A 15097-nucleotide genomic window follows, 5' to 3' on the forward strand; every position below is an offset into this window, starting at 1 on the left:
AGGGCAAAGGGGATGGTAGGTTATTTTAATGAACAAACAACTATTTTTTCTGAGAGTGTGAGATGAACGTAAGTTTGAAAGGCGTTCCTACATACTTCTCTGGCCTACTGCCAGACTTATCTGTGGCCAAAAGTATGTGTGTCTGTCTTTGACAGTGTCAGCTTTGTATTCTGTCAGTGATCTTTCTGTGCCTTTTGAGGGGGTGGATTTCTTTGGTTAAGGATAAATCTGTAGCAGAGCAGACTGTTAACCCATTTCAGCAGCCACAGAATTTGGGCCTGAGTTTACAAACACATCACCTGATGTCTCTTTTGCAACTTAAAAGTGGCTTCATTTATTATAACTATTAATGTGAAAGTAACCAAAGAAAAGAAATAATCTATGTAAAAATGTCTGGATCTGTCTTTACATAAATTGTTCATATTAAAAAGCTTAACTGTTTCCCCTTTATTAACAGTTTCCTTTTTGAGGTTATAAAACATGGCCTTTTTTTTTCCTTTTAGTTGTTTTAGGCATGTTTGAGTGTTCTTAGAGATGTGTTATAGACAGATTTTAAGCAACTTTTGCAAGGAAGGTGAAATGAATTGGAGATTTATTTGTTCTTAAAAAGTGAAGTAGCTAGGTGCAATGATTCACGCCTGTAATTCCAGCACTTTGGGAGGCCAAGGAGGGCAGATCACTTGAGCTCAAGAATTTAAGACCAGAGTGGGCAACAAACTGAGACCCCCATCTGTACAAAAAAATTAAAAAATTTAGCCAGGCATGCTGGCATGCACCTGTAGCCTTGGGAGGCTGAGGCAAGAGGATCACCTGAGCTCAGAAGTCGAGGCTACAGTGAGCTGTAGTCACACCACTGCACTCCAGCCTGGGTGACAGAGTGAGACCCTGTCTTTAAAAAAAAGAAGAAGAAGAAGAAGAAGAAGAAGAAGAAGAAGAAGAAGAAGAGGAGGAGGAGGAGGAGGAGGAGAGGAGGAGGAGGAGGAGGAGTGAGGAGGAGGAGGAGGAGGAGGAGGAGGAGGAGGAGGAGGAGGAGGGGGAGGAGGAGGAGGAGGAGGAGGAGGAGGAGGAGGAGGAGGAAAGAAGAAGAAGAAGAAGAAGAAAGAAGGAAGAAGAAGAAGAAGAAGAAGAAGAAAGGGCCGGGCGCGGTGGCTCAAGCCTGTAATCCCAGCACTTTGGGAGGCCGAGACGGGCGGATCACGAGGTCAGGAGATCAAGACCATCCTGGCTAACCCGGTGAAACCCCGTCTCTACTAAAAAATACAAAAAACTAGCCGGGCGAGGTGGCGGGCGCCTGTAGTCCCAGCTACTCGGGAGGCTGAGGCAGGAGAATGGCGTAAACCCGGGAGGCGGAGCTTGCAGTGAGCTGAGATCCGGCCACTGCACTCAGCCCGGGAGACAGAGCGAGACTCCGTCTCAAAAAAAAAAAAAAAAAAAAGAAAGAAGAAGAAGAAGAAGAAAGTAAAGCTAACAGACTACTAAACCTTGAAATTTCTTTCACATTTGTTCCTTTTCAGAATAAGTGTTTGAACAGCTCTTCTTTTCTACCTTTGAGGTGTATACTTGGGAGAGTAAAGTCAATTGACTTTTGGAAATGGCTATTTAGAATCAAAACAAGAGCGTTCCCCAAATTCGGTAATAAAATTAACGGATTGGGAATCAGTAAGGTTTACTGCTGTTCCTGCTGGAAATGGTGCAAGACTGATTTCCTTTTTCCTTAGCCTGAGATTACCATTGGATGTGTTAGTGCCCTCTTCAGGTGTAACATGGGTACTGCAGCCAGCGTCCTTAAATAACATGGGCAAGAAATACTTGAATAAAATAAAACTTTAAGATACCTTATTTTAAAGTTTTTAAAATAAAAGTAATATGGCCACATTACAAAAGATTTGGAAAATAAAAAGAAGGAATCACTCGTAATTCCACCAGCAATATAAACACTCTTTGTACAGACATTCCTTGTCAGATGTTTCATCTGTCATTAGCAAAATAATATAACTGAGAAATTAGTGATTTTACTTATGTAAAGAATCACGGGCCGGGCGCGGTGGCTCAAGCCTGTAATCCCAGCACTTTGGGAGGCCGAGACGGGCGGATCACGAGGTCAGGAGATCGAGACCATCCTGGCTAATACGGTGAAACCCTGTCTCTACTTAAAAATACAAAAAACTAGCCAGGCGACGAGGCGGGCGCCTGTAGTCCCAGCTACTTGGGAGGCTGAGGCAGGAGAATGGCGTAAACCCGGGAGGCGGAGCTTGCAGTGAGCTGAGATCCGGCCACTGCACTCCAGCCTGGGTGGCAGAGCAAGACTCCGTCTCAAAAAAAAAAAAAAAAAAAGAATCACGAAAAGAGAAGAAAGTAAGGTCCTTTAAATGAAAAAAGAAATTAAGTGGTATGATATTAAAGATAAAGTTATAACCTGAAAAGTAAGGGAACATTGACTTCATTCTTTTGAGAACTTTTGGCTTTTTATTTTTCCAGTACCTTTTGAACTAGCTTGGGTCACTTCCCTGTAGGACTTTAGGAAGAGACTAGCCAAGGCTTCAATCTGTCTCTATAAGGTTGCGTACTAGTGTAGCAGTTCGTTAGCCCATTGCCTCACAATTCTCTTCTGTTTTAGAACACCCAAGATACACATAGCACACCCAAAGAAAAGGACATTCCCTGTCTGTGTCAGTGGCTCTCTCCAGTAGTGATTCTCTACCTGACACATATCAGAATCAAGCAATAATTTGTCCATACCTTGAAAAAGTGAGATGCGCCATCAGGAGTCAGGATCTACTCCCCATCCCACAACCTTTGTCCCATCTCACACGCAGCTGAGAGTCACTGACTTGGACAGTCTTCTCTGGAGTCTGCTCATAGAAGGTAAATTTAAGACATAAAAATGTTTAAGACTCTTCACTTAATCAAAAGATTTTATTTTTTTTCTGATAGATTCAAAAAGGTAGACTGCAACCCGTCCTGATGTTTGAGTGTAGTTGATGAGGGAGAAGGAAGAGTGAACCCTATTTCTGTATTTGTCTTGGGTTTCTGGGTGGATGGTAGAACTATTTTCTGATCAGGGAAGAGTGTCAGTCAAAAATGATGTTTTCTTTGATATGTGGAATTTGAGGGGTTGAGATGCCTCAAAGTGATCTCTTCTTTTTCTGTAGCTTCAAATTACCACCTACAAATCTATACTCTATGTTGGTCTGGTCTGCCCCATAGGTGATGTATTATACTGCCTTTATCTCCTGGTTCTCTGTCTCTGTATATCATTTACTCACCACTCTATTTAATCATAGTTCTGATAGTGCAGCACTTTTTCATAGAAAGGTTTATATGGAAATTTGATACATACAATAGATTTGGCTAATAAGGCCCCTTATAACCTCCCCATCTTAGTTTCTTTTTTTTTTCTTTTTCTTTTCTTTTTTTTTTTTTTTTTTTTTTTTGAGACAGAGTCTCACTCTGTCACCCAGGCTAGAGTGCAGCAGCGTAATCTCGGCTCACTGCAACCTCCACTCCCCAGGTTCAAGTGATTCTCCTGCCTCAGCCTCCCAAGTCGCTGGGACTAAGGTGCCCGCCACCATGCCCGGCTAATTTTTTTTTTTTTTTTTTTTTTTTGTATTTTTAGTAGAGACGGGGTTTCACTATGTTGGCCTGGCTGGTCTCAAACTCCTAACCTCGTGATCCATCCACCTCGGCTTCCTAAAGTGCTAGGATAACAGACATGAGCCACCGCACCTGGCCTTTTTTTTTTTTTTCTTTTAATAGAGATAGGGTCTCACTATGTTGCCCAGGCTGGTCTCAAACTCTTGGAATTCAAGCGATCTTCCAACCTCCACTTCCCAAAGTGCTGGGATTACAGTCATGAGCCACCTTTAATTTCTTTGTATCTTACTGGCAACAAAGAGGAAAGGAAAAAATCTTGTTGCTCTGTAACTGACTTTAACTTCAATTCTTAAATTTTCTGTTACAATTGTAGCAGAGGTTGGCAGTCAGATGAATAATAATAGCTAACATTGTGTTACTATCTAATCAACAGTATTCTGAGCACTTCTACACATTAATCCACTTAATCCTGGCAACATCCCTATGAAGTTGATATTGTATTATCCTATTTTACAAATGAGGAACCCGAGATTGAGTATCTTGTCCAAAATCACAGAGCTAGCAAATGGAAGAGGATACAAACCCAGGTGTTCTAGAGCCAGAGTCATTTCTGTGCTGTACTAACTCTAAAGCTAGGGATAAAGTGTTTTACTAAATAGGGATCCATGGCCAAGTGGAAACTAGGAAGCATTAAGGGGTGAAATAATCTTTATTATATTTTATTTTATTTTTATTTATTTATTAGTATTATTATTTTTGAGATAGAGTTTCGCTCTTGTCACCCAGGCTGCACTGCGGTGGCTTGATCTCGGCTCACTGCAACCTCCGCCTCCTGGGTTCAATCGATTTTCGTGCCTCAGCCTCCTGAGTAGCTGGGGCTACAGGCCTGTGCCACCATGCCTGGCTAATTTTGTATTTTTAGTAGAGAGGGGGTTTCATCATGTTAGCCAGGCTGGTCCCAAATTCCTGACCTTAAGTGATCCACCTGCCCCAGCTTCCCAAAGTGCTGGAATTACAGGCGTGAGCCACCATGCCCAGCATTTATTTATTTTTTTTGAAACAGCGTCTCGTTCTGTTGCCCAGGCTGGAATGCAGTGGCATGATCTCGGCTCACTGCAACCTCCGCCTCCCGGGTTCAAGTGATTCTACTGCCTCAGCCTCCCCAGTAGCTAAAACTACAGGTATACACCACCATGCCCAGCTAACTTTTGTATTTTTAGTGGAGATGGGGTTTTGCTGTGTTGGCCAGGCTGGTCTCGAACTTGTGACCTCAGGTGATCTTCCTGCCTCAACCTCCCAAAGTGCTGGGATTACAGGCATGAGCCACTGCACCCGGCCTGAAATAATCTTTAAACATCTCTTAATGCACAATTGTCTGTTTCTGGATTTTCTGTACCATTCTGTTGATCTATTATCTTTTGGCCAGTACTACAGCATCTTGATAATGGTAGCTTTATATTTATTTATTTTTTTTTATTTTATTTATTTATTTATTTTGAGATGGAGTCTCGCTCTGTCTTCCAGGCTGGAGTGCAGTGGCCGGATCTCAGCTCACTGCAAGCTCCGCCTGCCGGATTCACGCCATTCTCCTGCCTCAGCCTCCCAAGTAGCTGGGACTACAGGCGCCCACCACCTCGCCCGGCTAGTTTTTTGTATTTTTTAGTAGAAACGGGGTTTCACCGTGTTAGCCAGAATGGTCTTGATCTTGTGACCTTGTGATCGGCCTGTCTCGGCCTCCCAAAGTGCTGGGATTACAGCCTTGAGCCACCGCACCCGGCCGGTAGCTTTATATTTAAAATCAGGTTGTGTGAATCTTCCAACTTTATTTTTCAAAGTTGTTTTGGCTCTTCTAGGTTTTTGGTTTTTTTTTTTTTAGACGGAGTCTTGCTCTGTCGCCCAGGCTGGAGCGCAGTGGTGTATCTCAGCTCACTGCAAGCTCCGCCTCCCAGGTTCACGCCATTCTCCTGCCTCAGCCTCCCAAGTAGCTGGGACTACAGGTGCCCACCACCACACCCGGCTAATTTTTTGTATTTTTAGTAAAGACGGGGTTTCACTGTGTTAGCCAGGATGGTCTCGATCTGACCTCATGATCCACCTGCCTCAGCCTCCCAAAGTGTTGGGATTACAGGCGTGAGCCACCGCACCCGGCCAGTATTTTATATTTTTATACTATTTAGTTTGTTTTTTACACTATTTTAAATGTTATTTTTAAATTCAGTTTCTAACTGGTTAATACTAATATATGGAAATAAGATTGATTTTGTATGTTAGCTTTGTATTATGCAATCTTCCTAAACTCATTTATTAGTTCTAGTAGTTTTTTGTTTGTTTGTTTGTTTTGAGACGGAGTCTCACTCTGTCGCCTGGGCTGGAGTGTAGTGGCAGGATCTCGGCTCACTGCAAGCTCTGCCTCCTGGGTTCACGCCATTCTCCCATCTCAGTCTCCCGAGTAGCTGGAACTACAGGTGCCCGTCACCACACCCGGCTAATTTTGTTTTGTATTTTTAGTAGAGATGGGGTTTCACCGTGTTAGCCAGGATGGTCTTGATCTCCTGACCTCGTGATCCGCCTGCCTCGGCCTCCCAAAGTGCTGGGATTAGGGTCATGAGCCACCGCGCCTGGCCCTAGTAGCTTTTTTTTTAATGGATTCCATCAGATTTTCCGTATAGGCAATCATGCCATTCGTGAATAAGGACAGTTTTACTACTTTCCTATCTGAATGCCTATTTGTTTTTTATTTATTTATTTATTTATTGACAGAGTTTCGCTCTTTTGCCCAGGCTGGAGTGAAGTGGCATGACCTCAGCTCACTGCAACCTCTGCCTCCTGGTTTGAAGCAATTCTCCTGCCTCAGGCTCCCTAGCAGCTGGGATTACAGTAGCATGCCATGACGCCCAGCTAATTTTCTTTTTTTCCCCTGAGATGGAGTCTTACTCTGTCGTCCAGGTTGGAGTGCAGTGGCGTGATCTCAGCTCACTGCAGCCACGCCTTCTGGGTTCAAGTGATGCTCCTGCCTCAGCCTCCTGAGTAGCTGGGATTACAGGCACCCGGCACCACGCCCGGCAATGTTTTTTTGTTTGTTTGTTTTTAGATGGAGTCTTGCTCTGTTGCTCAGGCTGGAGTGTTGTGGCACGATCTTGGCTCACTGCAACCTTCACCTCCCAGGTTCAAGTGATCCTCCTGCCTCAGCCCCGCTAGTAGCTGGGATTACAGGCACATGCCACCATGCCCAGCTAATTTTTATATTTTTAGTAGAGACAGGGATTCGCCATGTTGGCCAGGCTGTTCTTGAACTCCTGACCTCAGGTGATCCACTCACCTCAGCCTCCCAAAGTGCTGGGATTACCAGCGTGAGCCACCACACCTGGCCTTTGTTTTGTGTATTCAGTAGAGACAGTGTTTCACCATGTTGGCCAGGCAGGTCTTGAATCCTGACCTAAGGTGATCCACCCACCTCGGCCTCCCAGAGTGCTAGGATTGCAGTCGTAAGCCACCGCGCCTGGCCCTACACCCAGCTAATTTTTTTTTTTTTTCTGTATTTTTAGTAGACACAGGGTTTCACCATGTTGGTCAGGCTGGTCTTGAACCCCTGACCTCAGGTGATCCACCTGCCTCGGCCTCCCAAAATGCTAGGATTACAGGCGTGAGCCGCCACGCCCAGGCTGTTTTTCTTGACTTACTGAACTGGCTAGAACCTTTAATACAGTGTTAAACAGGAGTAGTGGCAGAGAGAACTTCTTGCCTTCTTTCAGTGAGCGTGATGTTTGCTGTAAGTTACTGGTAGATTCCCTTTTTCAAGTTGAGGGATTTCCCTTCCCTAGTTTCCTGAGATTTTAAAATCAGCAATGAATGTTGGATTTTCTCAAATGCTTTTTTTCTGTATCTTTTGAGATGATCATATGGTTTTTTCTTTTTTAGTTGTTAATATGGCAAATTACGGAATTCTTCCTTGGTGGAATTCTTTAAAATGGAGAATATTTTGATTATTGAATGTTAAGCGAATCCTGTATTTTTTCAAAAGAAACACCTCAGTCATGATGTAGTAGTATTGTGTTTATTGTTGTGTTTGGTTTGCTAAATTTTTGTTAAGAATTTTTGCAAGCTGGACACAAATGTCAAGTGGCTCGTGCCTACAATCCCAGCACTTTGGGAGGCTGAGGCAGGCAGATCATCTGAGGTCAGGAGTTGGAGACCAGCCTGGCCAACATGGTGAAACCCCATCTCTACTAAAAATACAAAAAATTAGCTGGGCGTGGTGGTGCACGTCTGTAATCCCAGCTACTCGGGAAGCTGAGGCAGGAGAATTACTTGAACTCAGGAGGTGGAGGTTGTAGTGAGCCGAGATCTCGCCATTGCACTCCAGCCTGGGCAACAGACTGAGACTCTGTCTCAAAAAACAAACAAAAACTTGATGAAGGAAGATAAAGCTGGGAAAGGGGCCGGGTACGGTGGCTCATGCCTGTAATTCCAGTGCTTTGGGTGGCCAAGGCAGGCGGATCACAAGGTCAGGAGTTCGAGAGCAGCCTGGCCAACATGGTGAAACCCTGTCTCTAATAAAAATACAAAAAATTAGCTGGGTGTGGAGGCAGGCGCCTGTAATGTCAGCCAGTCAAAGGCTGAGGCAGGAGAATCGCTTGAACCCAGGAGGTGGAGGTTGCGGTGAGCCGAGACCACGCCATTGCACTCCAGCCTGGCGACAAGGTGAGACTCTGTCTCAAAAAAAAAAAAAAAAAGTTGGGAAAGGAAGGAAAGATAACACATTAAAAGATAAATAATTTCCTGTTTTAAAAAGTAGTTATGGGCCAGGCACGGTGGCTCAAGCCTGTAATCCCAGCACTTTGGGAGGCCGAGATGGGTGGATCGCGAGGTCGGGAGATTGAGACCATCCTGGCTAACACAGTGAAAGTGAAACCCCGTCTCTACTAAAAAATACAAAAAAACTAGCCGGGCGAGGTGGCGGGCGCCTGTAGTCCCAGCTACTTTAGTCCCAGCTACTCAGGAGGCTGAGGCAGGAGAATGGCGTGAACCTAGGAGGCGGAGCTTGCAGTGAGTAGAGATCGCGCCACTGCACTCCAGCCCGGGCGACAGAGTGAGACTCCGTCTCAAAAAAAAAAAAAAAAAAAGAAAATGAAAGAGAATGAAAAGAAAGTTTCTGCCAGTCGCTGTGGCTCACGCCTGTAATCCCAGCACTTTGGGAGGCCAAGGCCAGTGGATTGCTTTAGTCCATGAGTTTGAGACCAACATGGGCAACATGACAAAACCCCGTCTCTACAAAAAACAGAAAAATCAACTGGGCATGGTGGTGCATGCCTATAGTCCTAGCTACTTGGGAGGCTGAGATGGGAGGATAGCTTGAGTTCAGGAGGCAGAAGTTGCAATGGGCCAAGATTGTGCCACTTCTCTCCAGCCTGGGCGATACAGCCAGACCTTGTCTAAAAAAAGAAAAGAAAATTTCATGGACGCAAGCCATGCAGCCTCTTGCTGGTTATGAAATACACACTAGAACTAGTGTAAGTCTAGTGGCTTCATATTTTAAACTATTAGCAACTGCCTCACTTCTCACTTTTTTCGTATTTCTCATCTTCCTCTCTCCCAAGGTATTATAGAGGGAAACGTTTCCAAAAACCATGCCAGTTTCCTTCCTTTGGTGTTCTATACTTGGAATCCTTAGTCTTCTGTGGTCAATAGAGTCATGTGCAAAAACTTGACTAGTTTAAGGGGAATTATTAGGAAATAAATGGTTTTGTTGTCTTTTGGTCATTAGCTTGGCCCCATGTTTAAGCATTCAGTAACAACTGTGAAGAGCCTGCTACAAATCAAGTGGTTGTTAGGCTGGGCAGTGTCTGAGGAAGCAGCCCTGCACTAAGACCTGAAAAGTAAAGAAGCAAGTCATGGGGAGTTGGGGAAGAGCATTCCAGATAGGCTTAATGTGTTGAACCATCTTTTCCAAACTCTTCCTCTGTTATCCTCTCTTCAGTCACTATGTCCCCTTTCTATCCCAGACCATAATTCCACCATTTATCTTAAGACTGAGCCCAGGGCCTATACTATTATACAGGTTGTTTACTGCACACATCTAGGGGCACTATTTACCTTTGTTATCTTTGTAGGTTTGAATATTTCTTATGAGTTTTCCAGCAGATGGCAGTAACATGCATGAGGACAGAGTGACTTTTTCTAATTTGCACAAAGGTTTTTTTTTGAGACACAGTCTCACTCTTTCACCCAGGCTGGAATGCAGTGGTGCGATCTCAACTCACTGCAACCTCTGCCTTCCAGGTTCAAGCGATTGTCCTGCCTCAACCTTCTGAGTAGCTGGGAGTACAGGCACGCGCCACGACGCCTGGCTAATTTTTGTATTTTTAGTAGAGATGGGCTTTCGCCACGTTGGCCAGGCTAGTTTCGAATTCCTAACTGCAAATGATCCACCCACCTTGGCCTCCCAAAGTGCTGGGTTTACAGGCATGACCCACCGCACCCGGCCTAAAGGTAGACACTTCTGATTTGCATCTAGGCATGTGTCGTCTTTATCCCTTTTCCTTCTCTGATACATCCTTTTCTCTCTGGGTCCCAGCCTTATTCTCTAAGCTTTCTCTTCCTGTCTTTCAAATATTTTGAATGTGTAGAAGAATTACAATTGTGCTACAAGGAAATCCTGTATAATTTTCACTCTAGTTCACCAATTGTTAACATTTGGCCACATGTGCGTTATCACCCCCTCCCTCTCAGCATAGATAGATGTTTTTTTCCTGAACCATTTGAGAGCTGATTGCAAACGTTCTGCCTCTTTACCCCTGCTTTGGAGTATGTTTCCTTTGAACAAAACATCTTTGTTTTACATAATCAACGGAAGTTATTAAGGAAATTTAACAGTAATTAGGAAATTAAACATTGATAACAGTACTTTTATCAATTACATAGTCCACATTTAAATTTTGTCAGTTGTACCAATGATGTCTTTATAGCTGTGTTTACCCCTTTTCCAGAGTCCAGTCTAGGATCACACTTTGTGCCTCATCCCATCTCGTTACTCTCCTTTAATCTGAGAATTAAGATTAAAAGAAGTTCCTCAGTCTTTCTCTGTCTTTCACACCATTGACATTTTTGAAGACTACGTGCCAGTTTTGTAGAATATTTCTCAATCTGGGTTTGTCTGGTGTTTTCTCATTAGATGCAGATTACGTATTTTGGGCGGGAATACCATAGAAGTGATGTTGTGTCTTTCTCAGTGCATGTACTATGTCCGGAGGCATATGGTATCGGTTTGTTCTACTACTGATGACGTTGGCCCTCTAAGCCTTCTATGTTGAAACTGTTCCTGTAGTTATATGAACTCTAACATGTATATACTTGAACTCTGACTATAGGAATTCTCCGGCTTATAGGAATTCACTTTTAAGTAGGCAGCATTCTATTAAGTTCTTCTGTTCAATCTCTTAGTTCAATCAAGTGAGCTTGAGTTGCCTCCCAATTCTTTCTCTCCTTTGCAGCATCACTATCTGGGCCTCTCATGTTCCGTCAGGAGTCATAATACCTTCTCTTTCTCCTAGTACGTTGCATCCCTTAGCCAGACTCTTTGAACCAGTGATTACTTCTTATATACAATCAGCATATTTTTAGTGTTTTATTGGTTTCAAGTTAAGGTTCTTTGGCTCTAGGAAGGTTAGTCTTCAAAGAAACGGGTTCAGAAGAGAGCTATGTCGCTGAATGTGGGGAAGAAATAGGTACCCTCAAGACAACTTGAATCACACCCAGGTTCATTTTATCCCAAATCAGTCTTTTCAGCTAACCTTATTTGGATTATGGTTAAAGTATTTACTGCTTGTCATTTACAGTGTCTTAGCCTTCTTTATTCCTTAAACTCTAGGAAATAGATTTCATTTTCTTCATTTTTCAGATGAGGAAATGGAGGCTTGGAAAGGTTAAAATAATATAGTGAGAAATTACCAGGACTCAAACTCATGTCACTCCAACTCCAAAGCCCTTGCTCTTTTTTGAGAGCAGATAGTGGCTGGGAGGAAAGTCCTCTAGCTATTCATGGTGAAATTAGCCTTCATAGACCGATAATGCAAAAGGTAATGGCGGCCACATGCAGAGGCTCATGCCTATAATCCCAACACTTTGGGATGCCGAGGCGGGCAGATCACTAGAAGTCGGGAGTTCGAGACCAGCCTGGCCAATATGGTGAAACCCTGACTGTCTCAAAAAAAAAAATAAATAAAAGTAATGTCACTGCTAGATTGGAGGTGATTGCTAGCAGCTGCCACTCAGAGATTTACAGGTGTCTTTAAACCAGGACCATCCTGGGCAACTGGATCTTACAGTTGGGGACTTCCAAACTGGGAAAATCAAAATACTTCTACTTAAACTCATTTCCTGACATAATTATTAATAGTGCCCCACTCACTTTTTTTTTTTTTTTTTTTTGAGAGAGTCTCATTCTGTCACCCAGGCTGGAGTACAGTGGCATGATGTTGGCTCACTGCAACCTCCACCTCCCAGGTTCAAGTAATTTCTCGTGCCTCAGCCTCCCAAGTAGCTGAGATTACAAGCATGCACCACTACGCCCAGGTATTTTTTTGTATTTTTAGTCTCACCATGTTGGCCAGTCTGGTCTTGAACTCCTGGCCTCAAGTGATCTGCTTGCCTCGGCCTCCCAAAGTGCTGGGATTACAGGTGTGAACCACTGCACCCTGCCAGCCCCACTCACGTTTTTTCTTTTTTTTTTTTTTTTGGAAACAGAGTTTTACTGTGTCACCTAGGCTGGAATGCAATGGCGTGATGTCGGCGTACTGCAGCCTCCGCTTCCTGGGTTCAAGCGATTCTCCCACCTCAGCCTCCCAAGTAGCTGGGACTACAGGCACGCGCCACCACTCTCAGCTAATTTTTATATTTTTAGTAGAGACTGGCTTTTCGCCACGTTGGCCAGGTTGGTCTTGAACTCCTGACCTCAGGTGATCTGCCCGCCTTGGCCTCCCAAAGTGCTAGAATTACAGGCCTGAGCCACCATGCCTGGCCCCCACTCACTTTTTTTTAAGAGTACTGCAGCTTGGCCAGGCATGGTGGCTCATGCCTATAATCACAGCACTGTGGGAGGCCACAGCAGGAGGATTGCTTGAAGCCAGGAGTTCGAGACTAGCCTGGGCAACATATTGAGACCCTGTCTCTACAAAAAAGATAAAATATACCTGGACATGGTGGCATATACCTGTAGTCCTAGCTGCTCAGAGGCTGAGGTAGGAGATTTGCTTGAACCCAAGAGTTAAAGGCTGCACTGAGAAATGATAGTGTCACTGCTCTCCAGTCTGGGTGACAGAGTGAGACGCTGTCTCAAAAAAAGGAGGAGGGCATATTGTGGGTTAGATAATTATATGGTCCCCTATACGTAATCCTTCTTGAATTCTTTTCAGATTAACATCGAGATTGGTGTTTCTTTGTAACTAGCACTAATAGTGCTTGGTCTATTTTTATTTACCACTTTCTTTGCCCCGCCCCAATTTATACACTGGGGCAAAATTAGCTTTGGTTTTATAGTCTGTTCGCCCAACTAATTTATAGGTCTGGTTTGCATAATTTAGTTAACAGCAAGATTTTGCCACACCTGCTTTATCATCCTTTCTGCCAAAATATTTAAGGTAAATGGTACTTTACCCCAGTGTATTTCCATAGCTGAAATAAGCTCTTAAATTTTTATAATCCTATCCTGAAACCTAATCAGTGTAGCAGAAGAACCTTTTGCCTTGTGAGTTATCACCCCTGACATAATTTGATTTTCATTTATAAGGTTCTCTTAGAACCAAGTACAGTAGCACACACCTGTAGCTCCAGCTACTCAGGAGGTGAAGGCAGGAGGATCACTTGAGCCCAGAGTTCCAGGCCAGCCCAAAAACAAAGCCAGATATCTTAAAGTGGGGCATACCTGTATTTGTGTGCTAATGTGAGGCTGCACAGGTATGCAAGACATAGTAGCTGTGGGCATTTCCTATAATTTATATTCCCTTTTCTTTTGTCAGTGCACGATCTGATTTTCTGGAGAGATGTGAAGAAGACTGGGTTTGTCTTTGGCACCACGCTGATCATGCTGCTTTCCCTGGCAGCTTTCAGTGTCATCAGTGTGGTTTCTTACCTCATCCTGGCTCTTCTCTCTGTCACCATCAGCTTCAGGATCTACAAGTCCGTCATCCAAGCTGTACAGAAGTCAGAAGAAGGCCATCCATTCAAGTGAGTTGAAGCCTTAAAAGCGACATTCTGCTTTTAAGCACATTTTAGTGGAAGGGTTCACTGAAGCTGATAGGTCTAAAACTCAGACCTGACTAAAAAGCAAGAATTATGGGTCCTGATGCAGCTGGTGGGTGGCATGAAGCATCCCCAAGAGACCTTGAAATCACCTTAAGAAGTGGCCAAGTTAGGAGCCAAGAACTTTTTGACAAATTAGAGGCTCATACTTGAAGTTCAAAGAGGGAGTCCTTGAAGGGAGTCCTTCAAAGAAGACTCTGAATTCTTTTTTTTTTTGAGACGGATATTGCTTTTGTTGCCCAGACTGGAGTACAATGGCGCGATATCAGCTTACTACAACCTCTGCCTCCCAGGTTCAAGCAATTCTCCTGCCTCAGCCTCCTGAGTAGCTGGGATTACAGGCATGTGCCACTATGCCCAGTTAATTTTGTATTTTTAGTAGAGATGGGGTTTCTCCATGTTGGTCAGGCTGGTTTTGAACTTCTGACCTCGAACTTCCGCCTGCCTCGGCCTCCCAAAGTGCTGTTTTTTTGTGTTTTTGTTTTGTTTTGTTTTTGAGACAGTCTCCCTTTGTTACCCAGGCTGGAGTGCAGTGGTGCGATCTCGGATCACAGCAAGCTCCGCCGTCCTGGTTCAAGCAATTCTCCTGCCTCGGCCTCCTGAGCTGGGATTACAGGCACACGTCACCAAGCCTGGCTAATTTTTGTAGTTTTAGTAGAGACAGGGTTTCACCATGTTGGTCAGGCTGGTCTCGAACTTCTGACATCGTGATCTGCCCGCCTCGGCCTCCCAAAGTGCTGGGATTACAGGCGTGAGCCACTGCGCCTGGCAACTCTAAATTCTTGAGCAGGGCAGGGAAAGCAGAGCACCTAGAGCAGTGCTCAGTTAGATGGGGTTCTGAGTGCATGTTTAAACCCCCACATGGGTAAGACTTGAAATGACTTTCAAATCTTATTGAGTGTGTGCTGTTGGTAATATCAGAACTCAGTGTTTTTATTCTTGGTTTATTACTGATTTCCTCCTTATCTCTTACTAGTTTTCTTAACACTAGAGTCTTAATGAAGTCAGTAGATCTTCTGACTACATTTCTAGTATACAGTTTCTAGCTTTTCGGATTGTGCTGTAACTTTAACAAATGTTTTCTTCACACTTTCCTCTTGAAAATCTTAACACCATAAACAATGTTGACTTTAACATGAGCAAATGACAGTTTTTTGAAAGCTCTTTTTTCATAGAGAAGGAGACCCTGCTGTGATCTCTCAGGACT

General features: G+C 43.9%; 1 protein-coding gene across 1 annotated transcript in view; it reads left to right on the plus strand.

Annotated features, from left to right (window-relative positions):
* The window catches only part of LOC104672830 (reticulon-3), a 72937-nt gene that overhangs the window by 45374 nt on the left and 12466 nt on the right, over positions 1–15097 (plus strand). Inside the window, exon 2 of the mRNA XM_010376721.2 lies at positions 13608–13815. Coding sequence (XP_010375023.1) covers positions 13608–13815 — 208 coding nt within the window. The remainder of the gene's footprint in view (positions 1–13607; positions 13816–15097) is intronic.

The sequence above is a fragment of the Rhinopithecus roxellana genome, chromosome 15, assembly GCF_007565055.1.
Source record: "Rhinopithecus roxellana isolate Shanxi Qingling chromosome 15, ASM756505v1, whole genome shotgun sequence".
Taxonomy (NCBI): Eukaryota; Metazoa; Chordata; class Mammalia; order Primates; family Cercopithecidae; genus Rhinopithecus; species Rhinopithecus roxellana.